The following is a 25,605-nucleotide window of genomic DNA, read 5'->3' as shown; positions in this document are numbered from 1 at the left end:
AAGTCAATAAGATTCAAGAGATTTTTGTAATTCCACTTGTCCAAAAAACAAATAAAGAAATTAAGAGTAGAATTTTGTTAAGCTGACCTCTTTTATTGTGTTACTTGGTTCTTAATTTTTATTTTTATTTTTTTGGCATTTGGAACTTTTTTAAGATTACACCTGTGCCTGTATGTTCTTGCCTGGTCCCTGATAGCAATCAAAAGTTCCCAGTAGAGGTTTTAACCTTCAGCACCACACAAAGCTGTGGGTTTGTTTTTATTTTCAATATCTCACACACCGTACTACACTGCACATTGTAATTACTGTACTTCTAATTTCTGAAAAAATTACTCTAAAGCTTCTTTTAATGTTTCAAAGTCTATTTTGGACATTAACTGAGGTATAAAAATATGCATTACAAGGTTCACGTTTGGGCCCGTGGCATCAGGAGTAAATTAGATTTAGTCAATGTCTGTGCCAAATAAATTCAACTTGCCACCAGAACTGACAAATATATTCATAATTAACACACTTCCCACTGTGTGAAGACTGCATATCTGCAGGTAAAAAAAAAAGAAAAGAAAAAAAAAACTATTAAAAACTAATTTTCATTTGATGCCCCTCTTACTCTGTAATTCACTCATTTGCTGATATTCACACAGACACACATAATTACATTGCCACGTTAAAACTGTACCGGAAAAGCCAGTCCACTGTTGGACAGTTTTCAGTAAAATACAGTGAGCCACAGCGTTAAATGCAGATGGAAAGGAATCGCGTTTTAGACTGACATCCAATCCACACCCCTGCCGTTAAAGTGGTAATGGTACAATCCGGGCGCTACTTTAGCTCAGTGGTTGAAAAGGCTGACTGTAAAGGTGCAGGTTCGAGTCTCCAGTCGAGGCTTTTTGTTCCCCGTCTTCTTCCATTTTCTCTTTCCTGTCTCCAATAAACTAATAAAATAATATAATTTAAAATATAATTTAAAAAAATGGTACAATCCACCTCTGACGCATCGCTCGTCAACCAGGAAGTGAAAACTGATCCGGTGTTAAAGTGTGAATGGCTAGTTAGGTGTGTTACCAGTCTTCAAACGGACAGGTATCCCGCTGTATAAATGTAAGTAACAATGTCTACTGCTCTAACGGTGTTCAATCCAATATGAAACATTAATGTGGACCGATAGTTTTGCTTTCTGTCTCCTTCCTGCCTGTTAACGGTTGTGGAGCCGTGGCTTAAGCTCCTGTTACGTGGGTTTTATGCGTAATCTTGTGTTTTTAACCCAGTTTATTCAGTAAAGCACACAGTACTGTTACTAGTCACTAACACTGCACCTATCTTGTTGAAGGTGTGCATGCTGATGGTAACTGACAGCAGCCACGCTTTAACCCCGGAATATAATCAACAGTGGTTTCCACACTAATAAAAAGAGAAGTGTACTCTTGCACAAGGTGCTCTTCTTGTCTTGTCTTGTCACCGGAAGTTACCTTAACATGGATAATTTCTCCTTCACATGGAGCAGATTTTTTTTTTTTTCTAACCATGTGAGGGGTGTTACAGACGACTCTGTGTTCTCATAAGGGTTCGCGGATGTGTACAGATGATGTTAAAATGGCTTTTTATCATTATTATTATTTTAGACCCTATTGTGTTCCTGTGCAGCACATTTCTGGAGAATATTAAAAGTATCTAAAAACTGAAAAAGCTTGAGGTGGGATATAAAGATGCATTCAGGCTGGATAAGTGCGGGCCAAATGTTTGTAACTATTCATTTTTATTCAAATGGATAAACTATTACCGTGCTGAATTTCGCTATAAACTATAGGAGACTAGAAGTGCTGTGAAAAAATTCTAGTAAAGGATAGGGTTAGGATTACATTTTGAACTGACGCAAAGTATACCAGTGCATATTGCACCACCACCACCACAACCGCTGAAGTTCAAATTCAGCAAACCTAATAATTGCTGTCGAGATAATTTTACACAAGCACAAGTGATTTGTTGTTACTGAAATGCAGAAAATAAATCTGTCCTTAAAATGGTGTTTAGAGGAGGTTGTAGTATTTCTTGTGTACTTTAGCTCCTTTTCTACACCTACATCTACACTAAACAACACTTGTTTAGACTTCCTGTTGCTAACCACTCTGGCCTCAGTGGTGTGTTTGTGTAATTCACCGCACTGTGGTGGCTCTTAGAAATATCCCTCACTCTCAGCACACAAACTTTATTTCTGAGTATTTGCATGGAGTGTTTCTCTCATGCTTTACTTTGCATGTGGGTTGCATTATAAAAGTGTGTGTGTATGTGTGTGTGCGCGCGTGCGTCTGTGTGTGCGTGTGGTTTTCTGCATTAGTTTGGATCTGATCATTGTGTGTGTGTGTGTGTCAGCAGAGCGATGTCTCCTGATGAGCTGGTGTACCTGGGAGTCCTTGCTGCTTCCATCCCTGTTGGGTTCCTCTTCCGGTACCTCAGTGAGTATTTCAATCAAATTATGAACAAATTCATGCATAATTTATATATTTATTTTTTTATCTAATGCTGCTTGCTGGTGATTGTTATACTATGAGATGAAAAACTGACACAGTGCAAAAGGGGAAAAAGTCTTATTTTGAGAGTTGTGATTATTCAAATAAGTCCAGATTGCATACTTGGTTAGTAAAGGGTTAAAACGGGCCGAATTATGTCGAATTTCAGTGCTCTGTAAGTGCTCGGAAAAAATATTGGCACATCGGATCTTGATGAATAAATCATGAAGCTGAAAATCTTCAATGACGCACGTTGTGCAATTCATTGGAAACAAAACAACATAACAACAGTTAGTGGGAAAAAAAAGTTAGTCCCTTGAAGACTGGATTCAAAGTCACACCAAAAGTCCATGTTAACAAACAGCACTGAAGGTACCTGTGCAGGGAAGTTACAGCAGCACAGAAGTGTGTGTCACTTTGTCACAGGAAATCGTATGCATTCAGCTGGTGCTGCAGAAAACATTTGAATGGTTTTATTTTTGGTTGTATTCTGCTGCAGAGTCTGCTTTACACTGCTGGTTTGTGATCAGTTAAATTTGTAGACTATTTATCAGCAAGGATATTGATCAATCAGTACAAGTTGAATAATAAAGTGAAGGGACTTTCACGTCTCCTGGAATCAATAAATGATGTTTGCCTCAAAGGCAATCGTTACCGTAGCTTGAATACGTGAAAGGACGACCACATATTCAGGATAAACACATAAAAATCACAAAAAATGCTGATGTTTATATTTTGCATGGCTTTCTCTTTAAAGGTTTTCACTAATTAGCTGATGATTTTATTTTTATTTTCAATTTGCATAAAAAAAATCACATTTCTCCACCTTTTATCAACAGGGGTTGACAGCAGTGGGTGGGAATAATGAGACTTATGCAACGTTATATTTTTCCTGCTGTGTCAGGCACTTTTCCTGCCCCACAGTAGACAGTTGTAGGTGGCTTCCACTCTGCAATTTTTCTGTCACTTCAGGTCCACCTGTGAAGCAGGGTGCAGCTCTTCTTCTGGGCCTGTCCATCACTATCGCCACCTGCCACATCCACACACTCCACTCCCTGGTGACCGTGATCGGAACATGGATTATTATCAAAAGCAGCTGGAGGTGAGGAATGAACATCCATGCATTTCAGACTTATTTTACTTTGTGTCACACAAGCTGTTGTCTGTAAATTAACCTGTACATTTCTCAAATATAGCAGCCGATCTAGAGTGTAGAAATGGTTAAAAAAATACATAAAAATAAAAACCTGTAAGCTTTAATTTCAGCCAGAAAGTGAAGATCACAGCACGCAACGGGACTCTATGTACATGTTGTCTCACTCCTAACTATATGTGTCTGTTTACAAGGCACGCCCCAGCGCTGAGCCTCGGCTGGACCTTTCTCTACCTCCTCTTCTTCCGCCTGGTCACTAAGTTTGGTCTGCCATCACCAACACCTTTCGCCAACGCCGTCCAGCTACTTCTCACGCTCAAGGTATGGAAAGTTAAAAACACTCAAGCGGAGAAATCAGTTTTAAATTATACTGCAGTGTATTTCCAATTCATGCATCCTTATCCTACTGTTAATGTAGATGGTGAGTCTGGCCAATGAGGTGCAAAGCTTCCACGTGGAGAAGAAGAAGGACGTGAGCTCCTTTGCAAAGTCCCCCGTCGTTGGCGGTCTGTCGCAGGAGCCTTCCATCTACGACATTTTGTCATATAGTTACTGTTATGTCGGTATAATGACAGGTAAATATCTTGTCTTAAATGTTCAGAGGAGGAAATTCTGATCTTACATGAACTGTTTTTAGCTGTAAATTGTAATTAACTGTTGGTGTTCATTTGCTTTTGCATGAATTTTAACTGTTGTCTCTCTTTGTCTCGCTTTCTGCTACTTGTCCAATATTGTGAGTCCATACTTTTTTTAGTATTATTTCTATTTCTACCAGTTTTCATAAATCTCTACTCTATTTTTGTTTTCTCACTTCCTTTTCCTACTCAACTGCACCCTCTGTTTTTTAAATTTTTTTTTATTTTGAACCACACTGCCCTCTAATGTTCCTTTCTATACCTTGCATCATCCTGATTGCCCAATTTTTGTCTGTCACTGTCTTCTCAATCCTGCATTTATCCCTCTGTCTCATCCCTTCATCTCCTTAAAGGCCCTTTCTTCCGCTTCCAAACATACATTGACTGGGTGAGGCAGCCGAGCCCGCTGGCGCTCCCCGGTTTGACGCCATGCCTGCAGCGCTTGAAGCTGGTTCCTGTCTATGGCGCTCTGTTCCTGGCTGTCAACTCTGTCTTTCCGCTGGCCTACGTTCGTACCGAGGACTTCTTGGATCAAAACGTTTTCTATAGGTATTGTGACAAAGAATCAGCGCAACAGCAATTTGCTTTAAAATTAATAGGAGTTATAGATTAATTTCATTTTGTCATATTATCACTGGAGAGTTTTTATTTTTTATTAGTGATTAAAAGTAGACTAAAGTAAGACAAGTGTAAACAAAGCAATTTTTAAAATTCTATTAGAACAATTAATTAGACCGATTTTACTAAAAAATAACACTAATCACTAGCCACTTTATTAGGTACATCTACAGTGTATCATCATGTTCAAGAAACCAGTTTCAGTTGATTTTAGCTTTCTGACGTGGTGGAAGCAGCCATCAGAAAATGGGTACGCTGTGGTCATGAAGGGATACACATGGTCAGGAACAATACTCAGGTAGACTGTGGTGTTTAAATGATGCTCTGTTGGTACTAAAGGGCCCAAAGTGTGCCACAAAATTGCACCACTAATGCCTTTTGTTCAATTTTGGTGAGCCGGTGCAAACATTAGCCTCAGTTTCCTGTTCTCAGCTGATTCGAGTGGCACCCAGTGTGGTCTTCCACTGCTGTAGCCCATCTGCTTTGAAGTTCAATGTGTTGTGTGTTTAGCAATGCCCTTGTGCATCCCTTGTTTGTAACAATGGTTATTTGAGTTACTGTTGACTGCCTATCAGCTCAAAGGAATTGGCCATTTTCACACAGACAACTGATGCTTGGTTGATATTTTCTCTTCTTCAGACCATTCTCTGTAAACTCTGGAGATGGTTGTGTGGGAAAATACCAACAGATCAGAAGTTTGTGAAATGCACAGTCACTTGGATCACCGTTCTTCCTCATTCTGATCCTCTGTTTGAACTCGAGCAGGTCGTCTTGATCATGTCTACGGGCTTAAATGCAATGAGTTGCCACCGTGTGATTGTCTGATTTGATATTAACAAGCAGCTGAACAGGTGTATTTAATAAAGTAACTGTATATACATCAAAATGGAATTAACTCTTCAGTAAAAGGCACAGAATAGCTTTGTCACATCTTATGTGTTTCTTAAGACAGAGATACATGTTACACTTTGTCTTTGCTTTCATCCTCAGGATGTTCTACATGGTAGCAATATTCTTCGTATTTAGAATGCGTTTCTATTCAGCGTGGTGCGGCGCTGAGGCTGGCTGTATCAGTGCCGGCCTGGGCTGCTATCCAGAAAAAGCTCTTTCCAAACCTGGAGGAGGACCTACTGTCGACTACAGGTACATAATCACAGGAATAGCAAGCATATAAAAAGAGGATGCATCTGTGTAAATAAATGAATATTCTAAAAGTGTTAAATGCTGTCTTCTCTCCAGTCCTGATCCCACCACGGAGGAGAAATATGACTTCAAAACCATCCAGAACATCGACTGTTACAACACTGACTTCTGTGTGAAGGTCCGACATGGCATGCGTTACTGGAACATGACAGTGCAGTGGTGGCTGCATCACTACATCTACCCCAACGCCCCCTTCAAAGCCTACACACTCAGGTATGTGAAGCAGGTTCTGCTTATTCTACAGTAAGAGATCCCTGTGTGGTGTATATGGGACCTGTGCAATAAGTTCTAATGTCAGGAGGTACATGTGAGAGGTGGCAGCAGTCTTCTTTGATATTCTGTTTATATTCAGCAGGGATACCAGTTAAGCTTCATATCTTATACAGAAGTAAAAAGTCCTAAATGCATTTCTGTTGTTGGCTAATAAACATTACGAGGCAACAGTAAAATTCCAAACTCAGTACGTGGCCAAAAGGGGAAAAAAAGTCACCACCTGGATTTAAATAAGCAAATAAGTAACAGCCATGCACTGAATAACTGCTTCAGGGTATTGAACCCTAACTGACGACATGAGTAGCTTCTCTCCCAAAAGCTTTACCCATTGAAAACTGACTAGGGGTAATCCTCAAAGCTCAACTCAGTCGTAAGTCATATTTCAGGCATGCTTATATAAAAAATAGCTGGGTGTACAGATTAGTAATGCTATTGGAAAATCCCTGAACCAGTTTTAACAGGTGCCAAAAGACATGTTTTTTGATATGTACTGAGGTGTCAAAACCTGTCAATAAGTGTGCTAGGGAGACTGTCAAATGTTGTCTTTATGGGGGAAAGAATAAAAAAAAACTGTGGGGTTTTTTCTCTTTTCATTTATGAGTGAGGCTAATTGGGAAGGAAATGTTTAGTAAGGAGTGTCCAAGATTGGATTCTGGGGTGATGGAAAAAGGTCATGTGGTCCAAGTGCAGATTTGACCTGCTCCAGAGTGATGAAAGCATCAGGGTGAGGTGAATGAAGTGATGCACCTATCATGCCTATTATGTACTGTGCAACCCCATGAGGGCAGTGTTATGATCTGGGGTTGCTTCAGTAAGCCAGATCTAGGCTCAGCAACGTTAGGCGGCCAGAAACCTAAAGTTCTGTCAGGTGACTCGATCAGGCTCAAATGTGAAAGAGTGTTTAAGGAAGCATGAGGCTTCATTTCCACTCATGGGAGTGAGTCTGAGTCTCCTATCATCAAAACAAGATGTTGGTGAAAAGTTGATGCAACTCTGTCTGGAAATAATAAATGTTATGACATTACGTACACGTATGAAAATGATGAAACAGCAAGTGCATGGAAACATCAAAGCTAAACGTAGTCCAAAAAATGTTTGAGTGTGTCTTTTTTTCCCTCCCGTTTTATTATTAATAACAAATGTCCCATTTTTTTCTCTATCTTCTTTCTTAACTGGCTTACGTTTCCAAGTGTCTCTGTCGCTGTTGCACATGTACATTTTTTTAAAAATGTGTCTCATTTACACAATGCTGAAACATAATAGAAAAGAAAAGCTTGACACTTCAGTTTGTAGCAAACATGACTCACTCAGTAGTGGATTTTTTTTATTTATTTATTTTTTTTTAATAGCCTCTTTTCAGCAAAGCGTTCTGTTCTCCAGTGAGTATTAACAGCAGTGGGAAGGTGTGTGTGTGTGGGATTGAATCAAAAATAAACTACACTGCCTGCTACAGAGAGAGTACACAGTGTTCATTGTGATAAAAGAACATATCAGCCAGTGCACCGACGCGGCTCACATGTTTTTGTGGAAGTTTATAGTACACAGAATCATGAATATACCGATACATATTAATAATCTGGGTAAAAAAAGCAGGTTTGGGTTTTGTTTTCTTACAAATACACTTACCACAGACTTTAAATATCCCATTTATATTAATGTGCAAGTCAAAACTTTAACAATTCTTCTTTTTTTGCACTTAAACCATCCTTATCCCACCTCATGATGTTAACACCTCTAACAACTGAGGACAGAAACTCACATCGTGTTTGATGTGCCTCTCTCCTGTGTCTGTACCTCTCAGGGCTGGCTGGACCATGTTCATCAGTGCTTACTGGCACGGACTGCACCCTGGCTACTACCTCTCTTTCCTCACCATCCCCCTGTGCATCGCAGCAGAGTCTGCCATGGAGGCTTCGGTCCGAGCTAAACTGGGTCCACGTGGGCAGAACATCTTCGACTGGGTTCACTGGTTCTTGAAAATGAGGGCCTACGACTACATGTGCATGGGCTTCGTGCTGCTGAACGCCCCTGACACCATCAACTACTGGATGTCCATCTACTTCATCGTGCATGTCATTGCTGTTTGCTGTATACTAGTGGGCAGGGTCCTAAAGGGAGGGAGGAAGGAAGGGAGGAGAGGGGAAAAAGAAGAGAAAAGAGAAGGCGAAAAGATAGATAATGATAAAAAGAAAAGTGGAGAAAAAACAGACTGAAAGGAGGTGCAAGGAAATAAAAACTGGTTAGATCATTTTTGGGAGAGGAGGAGGAGGAGGAGGTTGCTGCAAGAGCAGAATTTCAAACGCTGATTTCATCAACGCTTATCTTCCTAACAAGAAAGCTCACACTGGTCCAAGAGAAAAGTTCAAATCTAGTTTAGTTAAAAAACACAGATAAAAGTGCATTTCATATAAACATATTCATACAAATGCTGTGAACAGTGGAAGAGGAATCTTTGAGCTCCGTGAATGCTTTTACAGTGTAAGTGGCAGCTGGTCTGTAAACGGTTACAGTGCAGCAGATATCTTAACATTACAGAAGAATCTTTCATACGTGGATACAAGCACCAAAACTTTCTGTTTCTCTTTTGATAAAGCCTGTTAGCAGTTTCAACATTATTTTTTAACATGAAATCAAACTGAGTAACCCTTTTTGCTGGTGTAGAAGTCGACTTTGAAAGTGCAGGATCCCAGTAGTAGTATCATATAAGGAAAGCTACTTTTGGCTACTCCCTTATTCGTGAGAGGTCACCACAGCAGGTGTCTGATTGGCAGATTTTTATGCCGGGTTGCCTTTCTGATGGAGCCAAACCACAATTTGTACCATAAATCCTTTTGTTTTTTTTGTTCTTCAAAAATATTGTGCCAACAGGTGTATAGGATTTTAGTAGTAGTAGAGGTAGATTCTGGATGGACTCCTTGCACTCCTCACTTACACGACCGCCATCTATGAGTCCACGACCCTGGCTGGGCCAGGTGTTAAGTGGGTCGTCTAGTATTAGAAATGTCAGGAGGCTCAACCTCCAGTCCACACGTTGGACAAGATACTGAGCACAGATGCATCCATCTACGATTCCATCTACAATGAAATGCTTGCAAGGTTACCTTTACCTATTGCAGTTATCACCAGACTATTAGAGCAATGTGTAGCTCGGACACATACATGATTCACTAAATCTGTTTCTATATGTAGCAAAACTAACATAGATAAAGGTTCATACTTACCAGCTGTGTCTGTAAGACATGGAAGTGGGTTCAGTCCCTTCAGTGTCCATATGTTGCTGTTATAAGTGTGTTATTGCAATTGTCTTTCAAGTAAAACATTGAAATTCTGTGGTTTAAAAAGAAAAAAAGGACCGCTGTTTCCTCACCTGGAAGTGATGGATAATACAAGTGGCGCATGGGATTTTTTAAAGTTAAGCGCACCAAAAGAAGCAAAGACCCAGATTTCAGTGCTTGTATCCACATCTGAACGATTCTTACCATTACCTGCTGCGCTAGTAATCCAATCCTGTCACCTGTATGTGGTCTTGATAGTATTTCATGGCACCAAGTCCAGGTATAAGCAGTTTTGCATTGTATTCCTAATCAAACGAGGTGTATGGCACGTTGAGATCCTGGCTACAGCCTGTATTAGAATGATGAATGACTAGTTTTATGATAGAGAGAACCTAATGAGTGTGTCATTAGTTCAACTATTGTGGCCTGTCTGATAAGAATTGACCTTTGTATTCCTGCCTAATTAAATTAGGACCTCATTAACTGTTTTTGGTAACATGTTATATGTTATATACACACACGCACACACTATAAGTTCTATTATTTTGTAAGCCGAACATGTGTCCTAAATTTTAATCCTGTAAATTCCTTTTTTTTTCTTTTTTCTTTTTTTTGCATTAGTCCCCCTCACTGTTTTGCTCATAGCTGTAAGCAGTTTAGATCATATCAGGAGCATCTCCACTGCATGCTGTTGTATCCAGTGAAAGGTGTGCCATGTAAATGATAGCAACAGTCCGTTCACTGCCAAAATCTCTGTACTGCCATCATGTAACATTCTGGGTAGGGACCAAACATTTGATGTGAAGAGTCACAATTTTCTATAAGCTGCCAGTGTTTGTCACTGATAACAGCACAGCTAGGATTGGGGGATATTGTCAAGAAAGCTCCTAAAATAAATTCAGGAGCCAATCTCAGCTGACTGCAAGAGGTGGGGAACACCCTGAGCATGTCTCAACTGTTAATTCTCTTCAAGGCAGCGATGATGTTTTAGAGAGGCCATATTTTCATTTTTTGTGATACAAACATTCTGTAATATTGATGTAAAACTGTTTGATCTTCTCAGTGCACTTCAGCTGAAAGTTAATACATGATGTTATGGAGTTATCACCATGCCCTCACTGTTGGTTCACACTGTATGGTCCTGAGGTTATGAGAGTTACAAATTAATTTTTGTGTTGTGTTGTTTTTCTTTACCGTTGGAGAAATGTTTCTGTTGTTGCACGTCGATGACTGCGAATACAAGTCCTGCTCACCGCTCGTCTCCAGGGTATTTATTTTATTTCTTAGTCTGTTTTGTGTTTTTTTTGCTTTTGCGCCGGCTGTAACGTTCCCTGATTTGTAACAGTGTTGAAAGTGCAATACAGCTCAGCATTTCCTCTGTGAAGATTTAGTTTGTTATAAAGTTCATATTAAAGCAAACCATTGGGACGCGGTGCTTCCTCTAAGTAAATGTTTGTGAACCACATCTTGTTATTAAAAACCTTTTGTTGCTTTTGTTGTACACAGCAGCGTGTTGTATTTCATTTCCTGGCATCCCTGTCCGCTGTTAAAATGCATTAATTTCCTCCCCTTTCCTGTAAAGTCAAAGACATTTATGATTTTAGCACTTCAAAAAGACAAAATATCTGACATCCTTGTTTTCAGTGTGCTTTTCCCTTCTGGCTGGGTAGAGCTAACTCATTAGGTTGAAGCCAATAAGGAAGTACATGTGCAGTCATTTACAAAGGGAGTAAAGTCCGTAAAAGGGGACAACAAGGAAGCAGCTCATGGATACGCAGATTATCCTCACAAGGAAGTGCTTCACTTATTTGTTTGAGTCTGGATTTGTTGTCGGTCAACTATTAGATGTGATCATAGAGGAAAGCTGTTAACATTCGTCAGAGAGATGGCCGGTGAAATACAGAGACAAAACTCTCACATTTACGATTACATTGGAGGTGATCAAATTTACCTGCTCGTATTTGTTGTTTTGTTTTAAACTCGTAGACGATGTCTGAATGTCTTTCGCTCACAGGAAATGGTTATGACCGTGAGGATCAGTCACTCAGGCGTCGGCGGGTTTCATCTCCAGCTTCTGATCAGAATTATCCTCACTTCAACTGGGACTCAACCCCCGAGGATGAAGATGAAGACAGCGATGGTGGCCCCAAACGGGACATCAGGTGTATTCCCCTGCCCATGCACCTGAGAAGAACTATAAGGTATGAAACTTTCTACTGAATGTTTGGTGGTGACGTTTCAGTAATTCAGTGGAAAAACAGAAATAAAGAGAAAGCTAATGGAGAGCCCAGATTTGAAGTCCTGGACTAAATTAATGCGAGAAAATTAATGACTAGAGTTTAAAGGTCAGGGTGTCAGCAGTGTATTGCTTGTAAATGATAGCATGTTCCCAAATCTAAACGCTGTCTTAAAGAATGAGTATGTGGACGATATGAAGCAGCACATTCCTCATCTTACAAATGAAAAATGTAATCACCCTTCATCGTACACTGTTACTTATCTCAATGAGTTCTGTTACAATAGTCTATATTGGACTTTATAACTTCACTTGTGCTTGGGTTTGAACTTTTAGCAGTATATGATCAATAACTTAAGTCATCTAAATAACATGAGTCTTGTAATGGAGCTGGGATAATGTGGATCTGCAAAACACACACAACATAATTTAACATAATGTTTAAAGCATAGCTTCATTTAAACCCAATTAATTTTATTAGACAGTTGTAATAGACAGCTGGTTGTTCATGTATATTAACTTGTACATGTCTGCCTACATATCGATCTATAAATGTTAGGACAGGGACACCAGTTTGTGTAGGTTTCATAGGTTTGTACACCCCCTCACAGTAGATTTCAAATGAAACAATCAAGAAGTGCAGACTTCCAGCTTTAATTAAGTGGACTTAACAAAAGAGTTGCACTAACTGTTTAGTAATTACAGCCATTTGTATACACAGTCATAGTAATTGCACACATTGATTGATGAGCAGTTTCATGGCCAGGTGAGGCCTGTTCACTCATTGTTTGATTACAAATTAAGTAGATAAATGATAGTTAGAGTTAATTTCCAGTGTTTACCTTGTATTCGCTAGCCTTTTAATTGAATTCCTAATATAATGTTCTAAGAGATGTTGATACAGGCGAAGGAGCCAATCATTAGGCTGAAAATTCAAAATAAACCTTTCAGAAAAATGAAATATACTTTAGAAGTGACCATATCAGTAAACTGGTTCATTCCTAAAAAGAAGGGTTGCACTGAGCAGCTCACTAAAACCAAAAAGGCTTAAAAGAAAATAAAAGCCAGCTTTTAGTATTATGGTTAAGAATTAAACACCTTTATAACATCAGCTCTAGTAAAAACAACTTTTGAGGAGGTGTATCATTGTCAAAGTCCACAATCAAGAAACTCCTTCATGAATGTAAATGCACAGAGTTTACAACAGGGTTCACACCACTGGTTACAAGGAAGAAGAAGGCGGCCATCTTTGGGGAAAAAACTGTTTGGACAGATGAAACTGAGACATACCAGAATGATGGGAAGAAAAAGGTTTGAAGAAGGAGAAAAACAGATCATGTTTGGACACAAACCACATTATTTGTCACACATGGTAGAGGAAATGTAGCATGCACAGGTATGGCTGCCAGTGGAACCAGTTCACTGGTGTTTATTTATGATGGGACCTCAGAAGTGGCAGGACCAACTGTGAAGTGTACAAGGCTCTACTCTCTGCTCATATTCAACCAAGTACTGCAAAACTGATCAGACTGTGTTTCACTGGACAAAAGGATAATCATCCAAAGCAAACTGTAAAAGTACCCAAAGGGTTTCTCAAGGCAGAGAAATTGGATATTCTTCAATGGGCAAGTCAGTCACCTGATCTCGACCCAACAGAACAGCTTTTCAGATACTGAAGACAAAGTGGATTTAGAAAAATCCCACAAACCAGCAGCAGCTGGAGGAGGCTGCAGTAAAAGCCTGGCAATCAGAATCATAACACTTTATTGATCCCTTGGGGAAATTATGTTGGTTACAGTACTCCAGTACAAACAATAACAAAATCAGACAATGCAAAAAGTAAGAAAAAGCACAATATGTACAATATATACATATATATAAGTCACTTACTAATAAATATCTGAATAAGGAAGAAGAGCATGTGCAAAAAGGGTGTAGCTATTGCAGTATACAGTGTATTAGGTGGATGAGTTGTACAGGGAGATGGCTACAGGCAGGAATGATTTCCTGTGTCGTTCAGTGGTGCTTTTTGGTCATCTCAGTCTCTCACTGAACCTGCTCCTGTGGCTAGCCAGCATGTCATGGAGTGGGTGGGAGGAGTTATCCAACATTGTCATTGTCCTGGACAACATTCGTCTCTCCATCACCACCCTAAGAGAACCCAGCTCCATCCCCATAACATTACTGGCCTAGCGGATCAGTTTATTGAGCCTGTTAGCATCAGCAACCCTCAGCCTGCTGCTCCAGCATGCAACAGCGTAGAGGATAGCACTGGCCACAACAGACTCGTAGAAAATTCGGAGCATTGTCCAACAGATGTTGAAGGACCTCAGTCGCCTCAGAAAATAAGAGTCGGCTCTGGCCTTTCCTGTAAAGTGCTGTGGTGTTTTCAGCCCAGTTCAGTTGTTAATGTATACTCCGAGGTATTTATAGTCCTTGGTATTTGCCACGTTGAGCCTCAGATGATTCTGCTCACACCACGTGACAAATCAGTCGACCACAGCCCGGTACTCTGTCTCATCATCCCTGCTGATGCATCCAACCACCGCAGAGTCATCAGAAAACTTATGAAGATGGCAGGTCTCTGTACAGTGGCTGAAGTCTGTGGTGTAGAGGGTGAAGAGGAAGAGGGAGAAGACAGTCCCTTGTGGTGCCCCTGTGTTGCTGATTACCTTGTGGTCTTCCTGTCAGGTAATCAACAATCCAGGACACCAGAGAAGCATCCACCTGCATCGCTGTTAGCTTATCACCCAGGAGGGTCGGCCTGATGGTGTTGAAAGCACTGGAAAAGTCAAAAAACATGACCCTCACAGTGCTCACCGGCTGGTCCAGGTGGGTGTAGACACAGTTGAGCAGATAGATGATGGCGTCCTCAGTTCTGAGACGGGGCTGGTAAGCAAATTGAAGGGGATCCTGATCCGACTCCTCATGGGAAGAAACACAGCATTTGGTGATGTCCAAATACACTTCAAGCAGTCGTTGACTGTAAAGGATTTAAAGGAGTATTAAAAACAATACTTATATTTAAAATTATGATTATGCAGTACGTCTCTGAAAATGGCAAAATATTTATCAAAATGGCTTTAAATTCACAAACTGTCAATGAAAAGCCTGCACTTTAGTCACATGTTGATTGTTTGATTTAAAATCCTCTGTGGTGATGTGCAGAGGCAGAATGACAAAAACTGCTTGTTAATGTATGTATATACTGTGTAAGTGCTATCTAATTAATGTTTATTTAATAATTCTCCTATATATAGTTTATTTTAAATTACTTGGTAATTGTGATTGAATTTTGAGTTGTTGTAATAAAATTTCTTTATTATTTGTCCTTCACAGGGAAGTGCAGCAAATGCGGTCGCCCGCAGTTTCCAGAGATGTGTCCTGGAGAGGGAGACAGATGCTGCGTAAACTCAGAAACAAATGCAAAGAATTTCTTTACTTTTTCTCATTGTGGAGGAAGTCAGTGCAAATGATTGGAGGTACACATGCACTTAATAAATGCAAAAGGACAATAAAGGAAGCAGCTCAGTCCCACGTGTTAAGTTTACATTTTAAACAAACCATGTTTCTTTGCCCTCACAGGGAACTTTGGAGGTGGTGTCCAGTCTTACTTCGTGTTCCTGCGCTTCTTGGTGGTTCTGAATTTTGTGTCCTTCTTTCTGATTGCTGGGTTTGTCCTCATTCCCAGTGTTGTCTTCAGATCTGTGGCCACCAACAGCACAGATATCCTCGCTGTTGACAATAACTTGAATGGAACAAATCGCACCGGTGTGTCCTGTTTCTTAATTTCCTCCTTTTTTCCTTGTTACTCATCTTTTAGCACATTTCTTCATAATTACAACAGGAAGCCTTCTCGCAGTTTGCTGCAACAGTTTCCAGGCAACAGCCCTGCGTTTGTAGGAGTAAGAGTAGCGAGAGTGGTACCCCTTCTGGTATTCCCTTCAGAAATAAAATGTGGGCCGCTCACCTGTGGATGAACAGAATATTTATACAAAATTCCACATCTGTGACGTTCACATATATACAAAAAGGAGTTTATCCCTAACATCACTTATCATCTCCAGACCTGAAATAGCTTTACACGATGATGTATGACTTTTCCAAATCCTTCGATTATTTTAAAGCCACATGAGAAACAGATCTTATTTAGATGTTTAATAGTTTCCACTGCAGCTGCATTGCATCTCCTCGTCTCTTTCTGTGTATTTTATTTATTTAAAAATATTATAAATTCTTGAGGCAACAGCATGACCTTTATGTTCAGAGGAAGCTTTATGTTTACTGTGTTTTATTTTTTCAAATCCAGCTAAATGCAAGGTGTATGAAGTTAACCAGACGACGGAGATCTATCAGTACCTGCTCGACTTCCTTTCGGGAACGGTGAGAAGCTGAGAGACTTGCAGAATGTATATAGACCTGCACTTTAGTTTGAGGGACTTTAGACTTTCATAGAAGTGTCATTCCAGTTTCATTCGGCAAAAAGATGACACCGAGAACACATTCAAGGTACAGCTGGCATAATAAATGTCTTTTTATGTATGCTGGTTTGAAAATAGTCACAGGTGTTACTGACACTATGTTGGCATGAGTATGAAAGTAAGGCAACACACGTCGAACAACAACACTGAAACTAAACCAGCTAGTTTGAATGAGCCATGACTCATTTTAGGCTTTACACCTGTGCTTTTCTGCCGCACTTTGTCAAAGTGTTTTATGTGAATGACACTGGTTCATTTGTGCTTTTAGGCTTCATGTTGGAGCTGAAGCCTAAAATATAGGCCTAAATAATAAATCTGGGACTATATTGTAGTGAAGAAATTGCACAATTTTCCTCCATTTATTCTCAGCCGGGGAAATTTAATTGCATCTTGAGCTTGATATTCTTCTCTCCTTTACAGGGTTTTATGGAGTATTCGTACCTGTTTTATGGCTACTACAACATCACAGAGATGCCAAACAGGGACTCCTATAACATCCCTCTTGCCTACATCCTCACTGCTGTCTTCTACTTTGCCTTTTGTCTCATCTGCATCATTACACGGTCAGTCCCACGACCGAAATGACCAGGTTTTGGATTAGAGGGCAAAATTGGGTTTACTTTACTGAATTCCTGGGGTCTGGAGACACTATAGTTTGTGTTAAGCTAATGCATTATGTCAATAAAGGCTGTGTGTTTGCATGTTTAGCTTAGAGTCCTGAGTTCAGTCAGCCTGACTTGTGTCTGTATCCTTTTCACTGGCTGTTCACACACAGGATGGGGAGTGCAGCTCGAGTTGCTGTGGCAACGGGAAGCAGCACTGGGGTGAGCAGTTACAGCATGATTGTGTTCACTGGATGGGACTATGGTTGCCTGGGAGACAGAGCTACCAAACTGAAGCAGAAAAACATCCTCTACCAGCTACAGGTCAGAAGGGATCTATCCAACTTAACAGGATAAAGTGCTGGAAAAGAGAAACGTGACCCACACGTGGCAGCTTTGCTCCACAGTTTCGTATAAATGCCTTCAGGTGACCCCTCATTTCTCTTCTCTCACTCGGCCAGGTGGATCTGGAGGAGGAGAGTCGAAAGAGACACGAGGCTGATCTGTCAACATCAAAAAAAGTGATTTTATACTCTCTGCGTGTTTTAATGACTTTTCTTTCACTTGGGTTCATTGGAGGAGCTTTCTATGGCATCTATGTGGCCACACAGTTCAGCCAGGTAAACGATGTAAAAATAATGATGCCAACATGATCTTCCTGAAGCTCTGGGTGACCATCTCCCATTTCTGCTAAACAGGAAACGACTGATAAGAGAAAGATCGTTCAATTGATTATTCAGTATCTCCCGTCCATGGTCATCACTGCTGGAAACTTTGTGGTGCCTCTGCTGTGTGACAAGCTCGCCTTAGTAGAGCAATACTCCCCCAGCACTACTATCATATTGGCTCTCTTAAGGTTTGTGAGAAAGGGATTATGTCACATGCATTTCATTTGTTTGTGTTCGTAATGCTTGAAAAAAAATCTGATCAGTCACTCCAAGCCCATATCTTCTTATCACAAATACACAATGAGATATGACAAACTCCAGCAAATGTACACATTTTTATTGTAAATAAGAGAGTAAATACAAAATTATAACAATATAACAACTATTGAAAATGATGCTGCTGGACCTATTTTAAAAATTGACCAGAATATTAAACACGATAAATAATTTTACTCACTTTAACCATAGTACTATAACTAGGCCCATAATTATCAAGACTGCCTACCTTGCCAGGTTCATCCTTAACGACTGGCTCTAACAGAGCAGACAACAATGTGTTTGGCCACAAGCCAGGGATCAAACAAACAGCAAAATGATAAATGCCTGATAATAAATATGATCTAACCCACATGTTTTATTATCTGGCCACTGAAGCTATACACAAGCTGCTATAATGTTTCTGCCACAATTCTCCAATATGGTGTGCCTCTGTCAGTGCGCCCCAGGGTGGCTGTGGCTACAATGTAGCTTGCCATCACCAGTGTGTGAATGTGTGTGTGAATGGGTGGATGACAGGTTGTGTAAAGCGCTTTGGGGTCCTTAGGGACTAGAAAGCGCTATACAAATACAGGCCATTTACCATACGAAGGAAATTACGCTGCAATCACCACCTTTGCTGTTCTACAAATTTCAATTTCAACTCAGGTTACTTTGTGTGGCATGTCCTTCAGTTTTTTTAATACTAGCTCACCCTGGATCCAATATAAAGAACAACTTACATCAGCAAAAACCTTGTTCATTTAGCCCTCAAGGTAAAATAAACACAAAAAAGCAGCTTAAAACCTTCCCTGCTTTAACAAATTTTTAAATATGGTACTGTATATTTACCTGTGTTGAGTTATCAAGTAAGATTATTGTGAAATTAAAATTAGATGAGTGAAAATTACCCATTTCTCTTCCACATCCAGGTCAGTGTTTCTGCGTCTGGTGAGTCTGGCCGTTCTCCTCTCCACCCTGTGGAGTCGGATCACCTGCTACCCTGAGCAGCTCAAAGGGAACTGTACACTGTGCGAGTACAACTACAATGAATTCCAAGTAATTATATTACTTGATGTGATGCATGCTGTGCTGATCTTCATTTTTAGAGCATAACAGCACGGAGGGAGTCCTATAAGACAGACCTTCTGTTGTTTGTGTTTAAGTTCCCTGTCTGGATCAAGACTTTGCTGGGTAAATTAAGCATGACCCCTTGAAGGCTTCGACATGCAAAAGAAAAACTGACAGAATAATTGAACTGGAAACTCATTTACACTCTGTTTGTATTTTAAAAAGTCATAAACAATAATGATAAAGCATGTCAGGTTTTTCATAAATATCTCTTGATCTCTTGGGGAGAACAGTAGCAGCTTTGCGACTGCCTCGTTCTGCTGACAGAGGCTTGAGTAAAATACAAAACACGCTCTTTAACAGCTGCTCTAACAGCCTGTGTGTGCAGACAAAGAGGTTAACATAACAGTAACATCAGCTTTGAATATATTCAGCATGTCCACACTGAATGACAATCTTATCTTTTCTTATTGGTAGTGCTGGGAAACACGTGTGGGGCAGGAAATGTACAAGCTCACGATGTTTGACCTCCTCATCACCGTTGCTGTTTTTCTGCTGGTTGAATTTCCACGCAGGTACTTTTTATAGCATAAAGATATGAGTCGTATTAATGCATATCATGCAAATGCATGCTGTATATTTGAATACTGGTCAATCAGTCTTGTGTTCAGCTATGTAGTGTTTTTTGTGTATGTGGTAGGCTTGTGGTGGATAACTGTTCCTGTAAGCCTGTTCAGTGGGTGGGGCGGCAGGAGTTTGTGGTTCCCTCCAACGTGCTTGGCCTGGTTTATGGTCAGACTGTGGTCTGGGTAGGAGCTCTTTTTTGCCCTCTGCTGCCCGCCATCAACACCTTGAAGTTTGTCATCCTGTTTTACTGCAAAAAGGTGAAGCTCTAGCTTTAACACCGCCAACACGTCACACGTTGCTTGGTGATTGTGTCCCTAATCCGGTATTAAATTGCCACTTTCCCCCCGCAGATAACACTCTTCCAAAACTGTCGGCCAGCGTTGAGGACGTTTCGTTCTACCACCTCCACCTTCTTTTTTCTGGTGGTGCTCCTGTTTGGATGGGGTTTGGCAACAGTTGTCTTGATTTACAGTCTCTCTGAGTGAGTGTTTCATACTTCCCTGTAACAGTTGCAACACAACTGCTTTTTCTGCAGCACTGTAAGAAAACTCGCTGGATGCTGTCACTGCTATAAACTTTGCATGAAAATATTTTTCATGTTATTAAACATTGCTGAGGACAAGTATGTCCCTCTTCCTCAAACAGGATCCGTCCCTCTTACGGTTGCGGTCCTTTCCATTCATCCAATACTATGTGGTCAACTGTTCCAGGCTCGTTCCACAATCTCTCTAACGTCACACAGGAGTTTCTCTTCTTCGTCGGCTCCCAGGCGTTCTCCATCCCTCTTTTTGCATTATCAATGTGCGTGAACTCTCAGTATGCTATTTGTGTAATGATGACCTGCATATTAAATAGTCCTTACTGTGCATTTCATGGAGTAATATTATGTCTCTCTTCTCCCTGGCAGTGTGATGATGTGCTATGTCATAGCTTTAGCAACTGTCTATGGGAGAAGCATTGCACTGCTAAAAGCTCAGCTTAAACTGGTAAACTGCTTTATTATTATTGTTATTATTATTATTATTATTGTTATTGTTATTGTTATTATTGTTGTTGTTGTTGTTGTTGATAGATAAAGTCATGTATTTAGGGAAAAAGCCAAAGAAGGAAAGTAAATACACCCTCTTTCAATTGTTCAGGACATAGTAACAAAAAAATCATCTGGTCCTTATCAGACTCTAACATGATGTCTTACACCATGTGATTACTTAACAAAAATTATGCCAAAATGCAGAAGCGCTGTGAGACAAACTAGGTACACTTCCTGATTCAGTAGGTGTTAGAACTACCGTATTCTGTATGACTTTATTAGTCTCTCACATTGTTGTGAAGGAATTGTGGACCACCACAGCTTTTCAGTATGTTTAAGGTCAGGACTTTGACTGAGCCATTGCAGCACCTTGACTCTTTTCTTTGTCAACCATTCAGTTGTAGATTTGCTGCTGTTCTTGGGATCACCGTCTTGCTGCATGACCCAATTTCAGCCAAGCTTTAGCTGTCAGATGGTCTCATAGTTGAATCTAGAATACTTTGGTATACAGAGGAGTTTAAGGTTGACTCAGTCACTGCAAAGTGCTCAGGTCCAGTGGGTGCAAAAAACAAGCACAAATCATTACCCCTCCAGCACCGTGCTGGACAGTTGGTTTGAAATGTTTGTGCTGATATGCTGTGCCTGGTTTTCACCAAACATGATGCTACACATTATGGTCAAGGATCGCCACTTTGGTCTAAACTGAACAAAGGACATAGTTTCAGAAGTCTTAAGGTTTGTTTAGACTTAAGCTGTGTTGCCATGATTTACAGAGAAGAGGCTTTCTCCTGGCAACCTTTCCAAACAAGACAGTCTTTTTCAAACTGTACTGTCAGTTTTACACAACTGCTTCTGCATCATGTTTCAGTATTTGTTACAAAATGAAACAGTCTAATATATAATAACTTTCTGCTTGTGTGTATTTGCATTTACTTCATTTTAAAACCTGCTGAGGTTTAATATCGTGTGTTGATAGGTAAAATCTTGGAATTCAAAGGGGATGTATTTACAGGGACTTTACAACCACTACACATAGTCCAGTCCAAATATACAAACCTATCTGCATTAATTATTGTTTATAATGACATTAATTAAAAATAATTATATGAACTCTCAAATAATTTAACTTTTATTTGCTTATGTTTACCAGAAAAGATAAAACATAAAACCTATGTTGGTCTGTTATACATTATGGCAATAACAAAAAAAACTATGATAAACAATAAGTTAACATGCACACAAAAACACAGATACAGTTATTAAGTGTAAGCCTGTTAGAAGGAAATGCGAACATTTTTATCATCTTTGAACAACTTTTTAAATCTCTAATCACTTTTAGTGTTCACCTTGACACGAAGTGTCCCACTGATATTTCAATCTTTTCCAGGTGACAGTTCACAAGCACTTTGTATTGTTATTGGTTGGTTTTTGTAGCTTTACACATGTATTCTATCCCCCTGACAAACACGATCACATCACTTCTTATATCTCCAAACATTATAAGTGAAGGACAGCAGAGATCCACTTCCTTACAGTCCCAAAATTGAATGGTGATCTTTTATATATGTCATTAGTCTTCATTTTGAAAGAGTAAGTTAAATGGTTTCCTGATTCTCACATGGACTTATGGGTTTTTGGTTTACAGGAGAGCCGTGACAAACAGTTCCTGATCAAGCAGATTGAGAGCCTGAGTCGGCAAGCTCACATACCGACACATCGTGCAGGAGTACAAGACTGAACACGACATATGGGCAAGGATTTACGGTCTTGAAAACAACATAATAAGACTTGTTTTTATGTTTATAATTTAATGCAGGCTAGGTTTTACCACACACGTCTGCACGAAGATAATTGTATTAAAAGTTGTGATTTTTTTTAAAGGAATACATAAAGAAGGAGAATTAAAACTTGATCGTTATTAGAGTATAGCATTTCCACTATGTAAATAGATTAGTGCCTTTTATGTCTGTCCTTCAAAGCAGATATTCTTTTCTTTACATAATAAAATAAAATGAGAAACATAACAGCCCCCTCTGCTGTCGCCATTGTGTTATTGCTTCAACATGGAGCTACTGTTTACTTCCTGTTTGGGTCTGCCTGTTCTTTTGAGCTCCTGCTACCTGTCCAACAAGAGAAATTCTTCACTCAGCAAGTTGGTGACAACGCCTGGGCCCTGTTTTAGAAAGTAAAATGTTAAAAACATTGCTAAATTGGCGGAAATGTGATATCTCTGCGTGGTGCTGAGTCTTTAAGGTAAAGTAGAGGTGGAAAGTAGAAAACATCGGCTAACATTAGCTCGTTAGCTCTGCCTCTCGGGAGGTCAAAGCTGCAAATATAAAGTTTTTTTTCTGTTATTATTTGTTTTTGTTTTTCTATTTTTACGCTTTGGGGCATTGACGCACTTCCTTCCACAACTAGCGACTTTATTTTGAGCTGGACCTCAAAATCTAGAGGTATTTGAGTGTTAAAGGCTGTGCTTAAGGAGGCCTGGACACCCATCCAGAAATCCTTTAACCTGGGACAGTCCCAAAAGACATGGAAATGATTAGCAACAGTCAACCTGCATTGTCTCCAGCATGGCATATGAGGACCTTTACATCTCTCCTGATATGGTGTCTTGAAGTATCCAATAATATTCTTCCAGCAGTGTTCTCTCCAGCTCATGGAGCTGGATGTGGACCATTGGAAGGACCAAATATTTTCCCATGCCCCCACACAAATATCAATCCCTGATTCCTTTTCCCATTTATCTTTAATGTATGAAGTATTATCCTCACTGGCACTAAAGAGAGCTTTGTATAATTTGGAAATGAATTTATTAGGGGTCATGGTTGTAGCATTTGTCAGAATGTGGAAAAAAATGCACCTGTAAGCACCAGTAAAGTTATATGATATATGTATATATATGTGTGTGTGTATGTATGTGTATATGTATGTGTATGTATGTATGTATGTATGTGTATGTATATGTATGTATGTATATGTATGTGTGTATGTATATGTGTGCGTATATGTATGTATGTGTATGTGTATGTATGTATATGTGTGTATGTATGTATATATGTGTGTGTGTGTGTATGTATGTATGTATGTATGTATGTAGTTGTATTGTGTCAGGTTGTATTTGTCTTGCAAGGTCTTGAAGCTGAGCACAATGTTTCTATGAGTAAGAGAGAGGAATGTTGTAAGGCTATAAGTTATCTGTGATTTAAAGTTAGAGTCATGTCTGTTTGGAATAAAATCTGAGTCAAAAGCAAATCACCTGAAAATTCTTAACATTTTGTGTATCCCACAAATGTTGATTACCTTCTTCCAAACTTGAAGAGTGTGGGTTAACTAAGGATTCCCCATCTGTTCCAGCTGGCACATTAGACCCTTGTCCGCCATCACAGCTTGGAGGGGGAAATGGTCCAACAGGCTGGGCTCCAGCTCCTTCCACCTATGTTTTGTTGCACCAGTATAAAAGGGGGGTTATTTGTCATAGTAATAGTTCCTGAGGCAGGGGAGACCCAATCCTCCCTTTTCCTTGGGGATTTGGAGGGTGGCATATTTAATCCTTGGCCTTCAGCCCTAATATTCTTCCAATGTTGTCAGTTGTTTGTCTATAGTGAATAAAACCTGGTCTGGTCTAAATTAATGAGGTCAGGTAGCAACTTCTCCAGTCTACGGGCAAGAATAGAGGTAAATAATTTGTAATCCAAGTTAAGGACACTGATCAGTCAATAGTTCCCAAATTCCCGTCTATCTTTCCCCTCTTTCGGGATAATTGAAATAGTTGCCCCCCTCCAAGAGGGCGGGACTTCTCCCTCCTGTAGGATGTAGTTAAATGACTTCAGCAATATGGGGATTAGGTCTGCCCTCAGACTGTGATACAACTGAGAACTGAACCTGTCCGGACCGACTGCCTTTCCTGGTTTTAATCTGGAAAGAACTGCATTGATTTTTTTCTACTAAATACTTATTTTGAGAGTCGAGGAGTGAAGGTAATTCTAGAGAGCTAAGAAAGACGGCAATATAATTCTCCTCAGCAGCATTAGGTTGTGAATACAGTTCCATAAAGAAGGCCTCAAAGCATTTCTGAATGTTTTCTAATTTTGTTTCCAGAATATTAGTTTTGGGGTCCTTGATTTTGTATATGATACTTTCCTCTGGTTGTTTGCGTAATTTGTGTGTCAGGTATGTTGCGGATTTCCCTCCTATCTTATAGTATTTCTGCCTCAAAAAAGTTAAATTATTTTGGGCCTCCTGGGTGTAAATATCATTAATGTCACCCTGTATTTTCCTGAATTCCTGCTTTACAGTAGGATTTGGGGTGTTTATATCTTCCTGTTGTTTCATCTTTAAATTTGCTTGTAGATCTACTAATTTTTGCCCTTTGATTCTCTTTAAGTGGGAGGCGATAGAAATTAATTTACTTCTCATTATCGCTTTAAGCCTATCCCAAAGAATAGTTGGAGATACCTCCCCTGTGCCATTAATTTCTAGAAATACTTTAATGTCTTCCTTTATTTTAGAGACTTTGGTAGGGTCATTGAGTAAGTGCGAATTAAATTTCCACAGAGTGTTACGTTTTTTTCCTAGCCACCAGTAAAGATAGAGAGATAGGACTATGGTCAGATAAATCCCTCGTTAATATGTCACATTCTCTGATCCTAAATCTATCCACATTAAACATAAAAAAGTAGTCCAGCCTTGCATAGACTTTAAATGAGCCCGAATAGTGAGTGAAATCTCTGATAGATGGGTAGCGATCTCTACCATAAAAGAATGAACTTTTCTGGTAAGTGGTGTTATCTTATTAGTCGGGTTGGAGGAGTCTATTTTTGGATCGAGCCAAAAGTTAAAATCCCCCCCACAGATAACCATCCCCCACAAGAGTCCACCATTAAATCAAAAATATTCCTATAGAATAGCCAACGCTCCCAGGGGGAGCATAAACATTTAATATTGTGATTTCAGACTCCTATATCC

At 39.8% G+C, this 25,605-nt stretch overlaps 2 protein-coding genes across 3 annotated transcripts; both read left to right on the top strand.

The window, feature by feature from the left end:
* The first annotated feature begins 877 nt into the window (after window positions 1-877).
* Window positions 878-11,165, top strand: mboat7 (membrane bound O-acyltransferase domain containing 7). 2 transcript variants are annotated; one of them, XM_019364550.2, is made up of 9 exons: window positions 878-1,101; window positions 2,371-2,453; window positions 3,480-3,609; window positions 3,855-3,981; window positions 4,079-4,235; window positions 4,649-4,844; window positions 5,904-6,056; window positions 6,153-6,329; window positions 8,191-11,165. In XM_019364550.2, exons 2-9 carry the CDS (start codon window positions 2,378-2,380, stop codon window positions 8,600-8,602), a joined length of 1,428 nt encoding a protein of 475 aa, XP_019220095.1. In that variant the 5' UTR covers window positions 878-1,101; window positions 2,371-2,377; the 3' UTR covers window positions 8,603-11,165. The 2 variants fall into 2 exon arrangements, with proteins under 2 accessions (XP_019220095.1, XP_003450652.1); XM_003450604.5 differs by having other exon boundaries at window positions 879-1,101; window positions 2,374-2,453.
* A 226-nt stretch (window positions 11,166-11,391) lies between these two features.
* On the top strand, window positions 11,392-22,665 carry tmc4 (transmembrane channel-like 4). The gene is made up of 16 exons (XM_005455355.4): window positions 11,392-11,601; window positions 11,679-11,865; window positions 15,240-15,382; window positions 15,486-15,671; window positions 16,210-16,283; window positions 16,802-16,944; window positions 17,157-17,307; window positions 17,445-17,603; window positions 17,682-17,839; window positions 18,839-18,965; window positions 19,455-19,552; window positions 19,678-19,861; window positions 19,955-20,085; window positions 20,250-20,405; window positions 20,512-20,590; window positions 22,280-22,665. The coding sequence occupies exons 1-16, from the start codon at window positions 11,550-11,552 to the stop codon at window positions 22,370-22,372; spliced, it is 2,121 nt and encodes a 706-aa protein (XP_005455412.1). The 5' UTR covers window positions 11,392-11,549; the 3' UTR covers window positions 22,373-22,665.
* Window positions 22,666-25,605: the final 2,940 nt, after the last annotated feature.

Source organism: Oreochromis niloticus, linkage group LG11 (genome assembly GCF_001858045.2).
Source record: "Oreochromis niloticus isolate F11D_XX linkage group LG11, O_niloticus_UMD_NMBU, whole genome shotgun sequence".
In the NCBI taxonomy this organism is placed as follows: domain Eukaryota; kingdom Metazoa; phylum Chordata; class Actinopteri; order Cichliformes; family Cichlidae; genus Oreochromis; species Oreochromis niloticus.
Note: the sequence above shows the minus strand (reverse complement) of the source record. Positions and strands in the feature narration are given on the sequence as shown.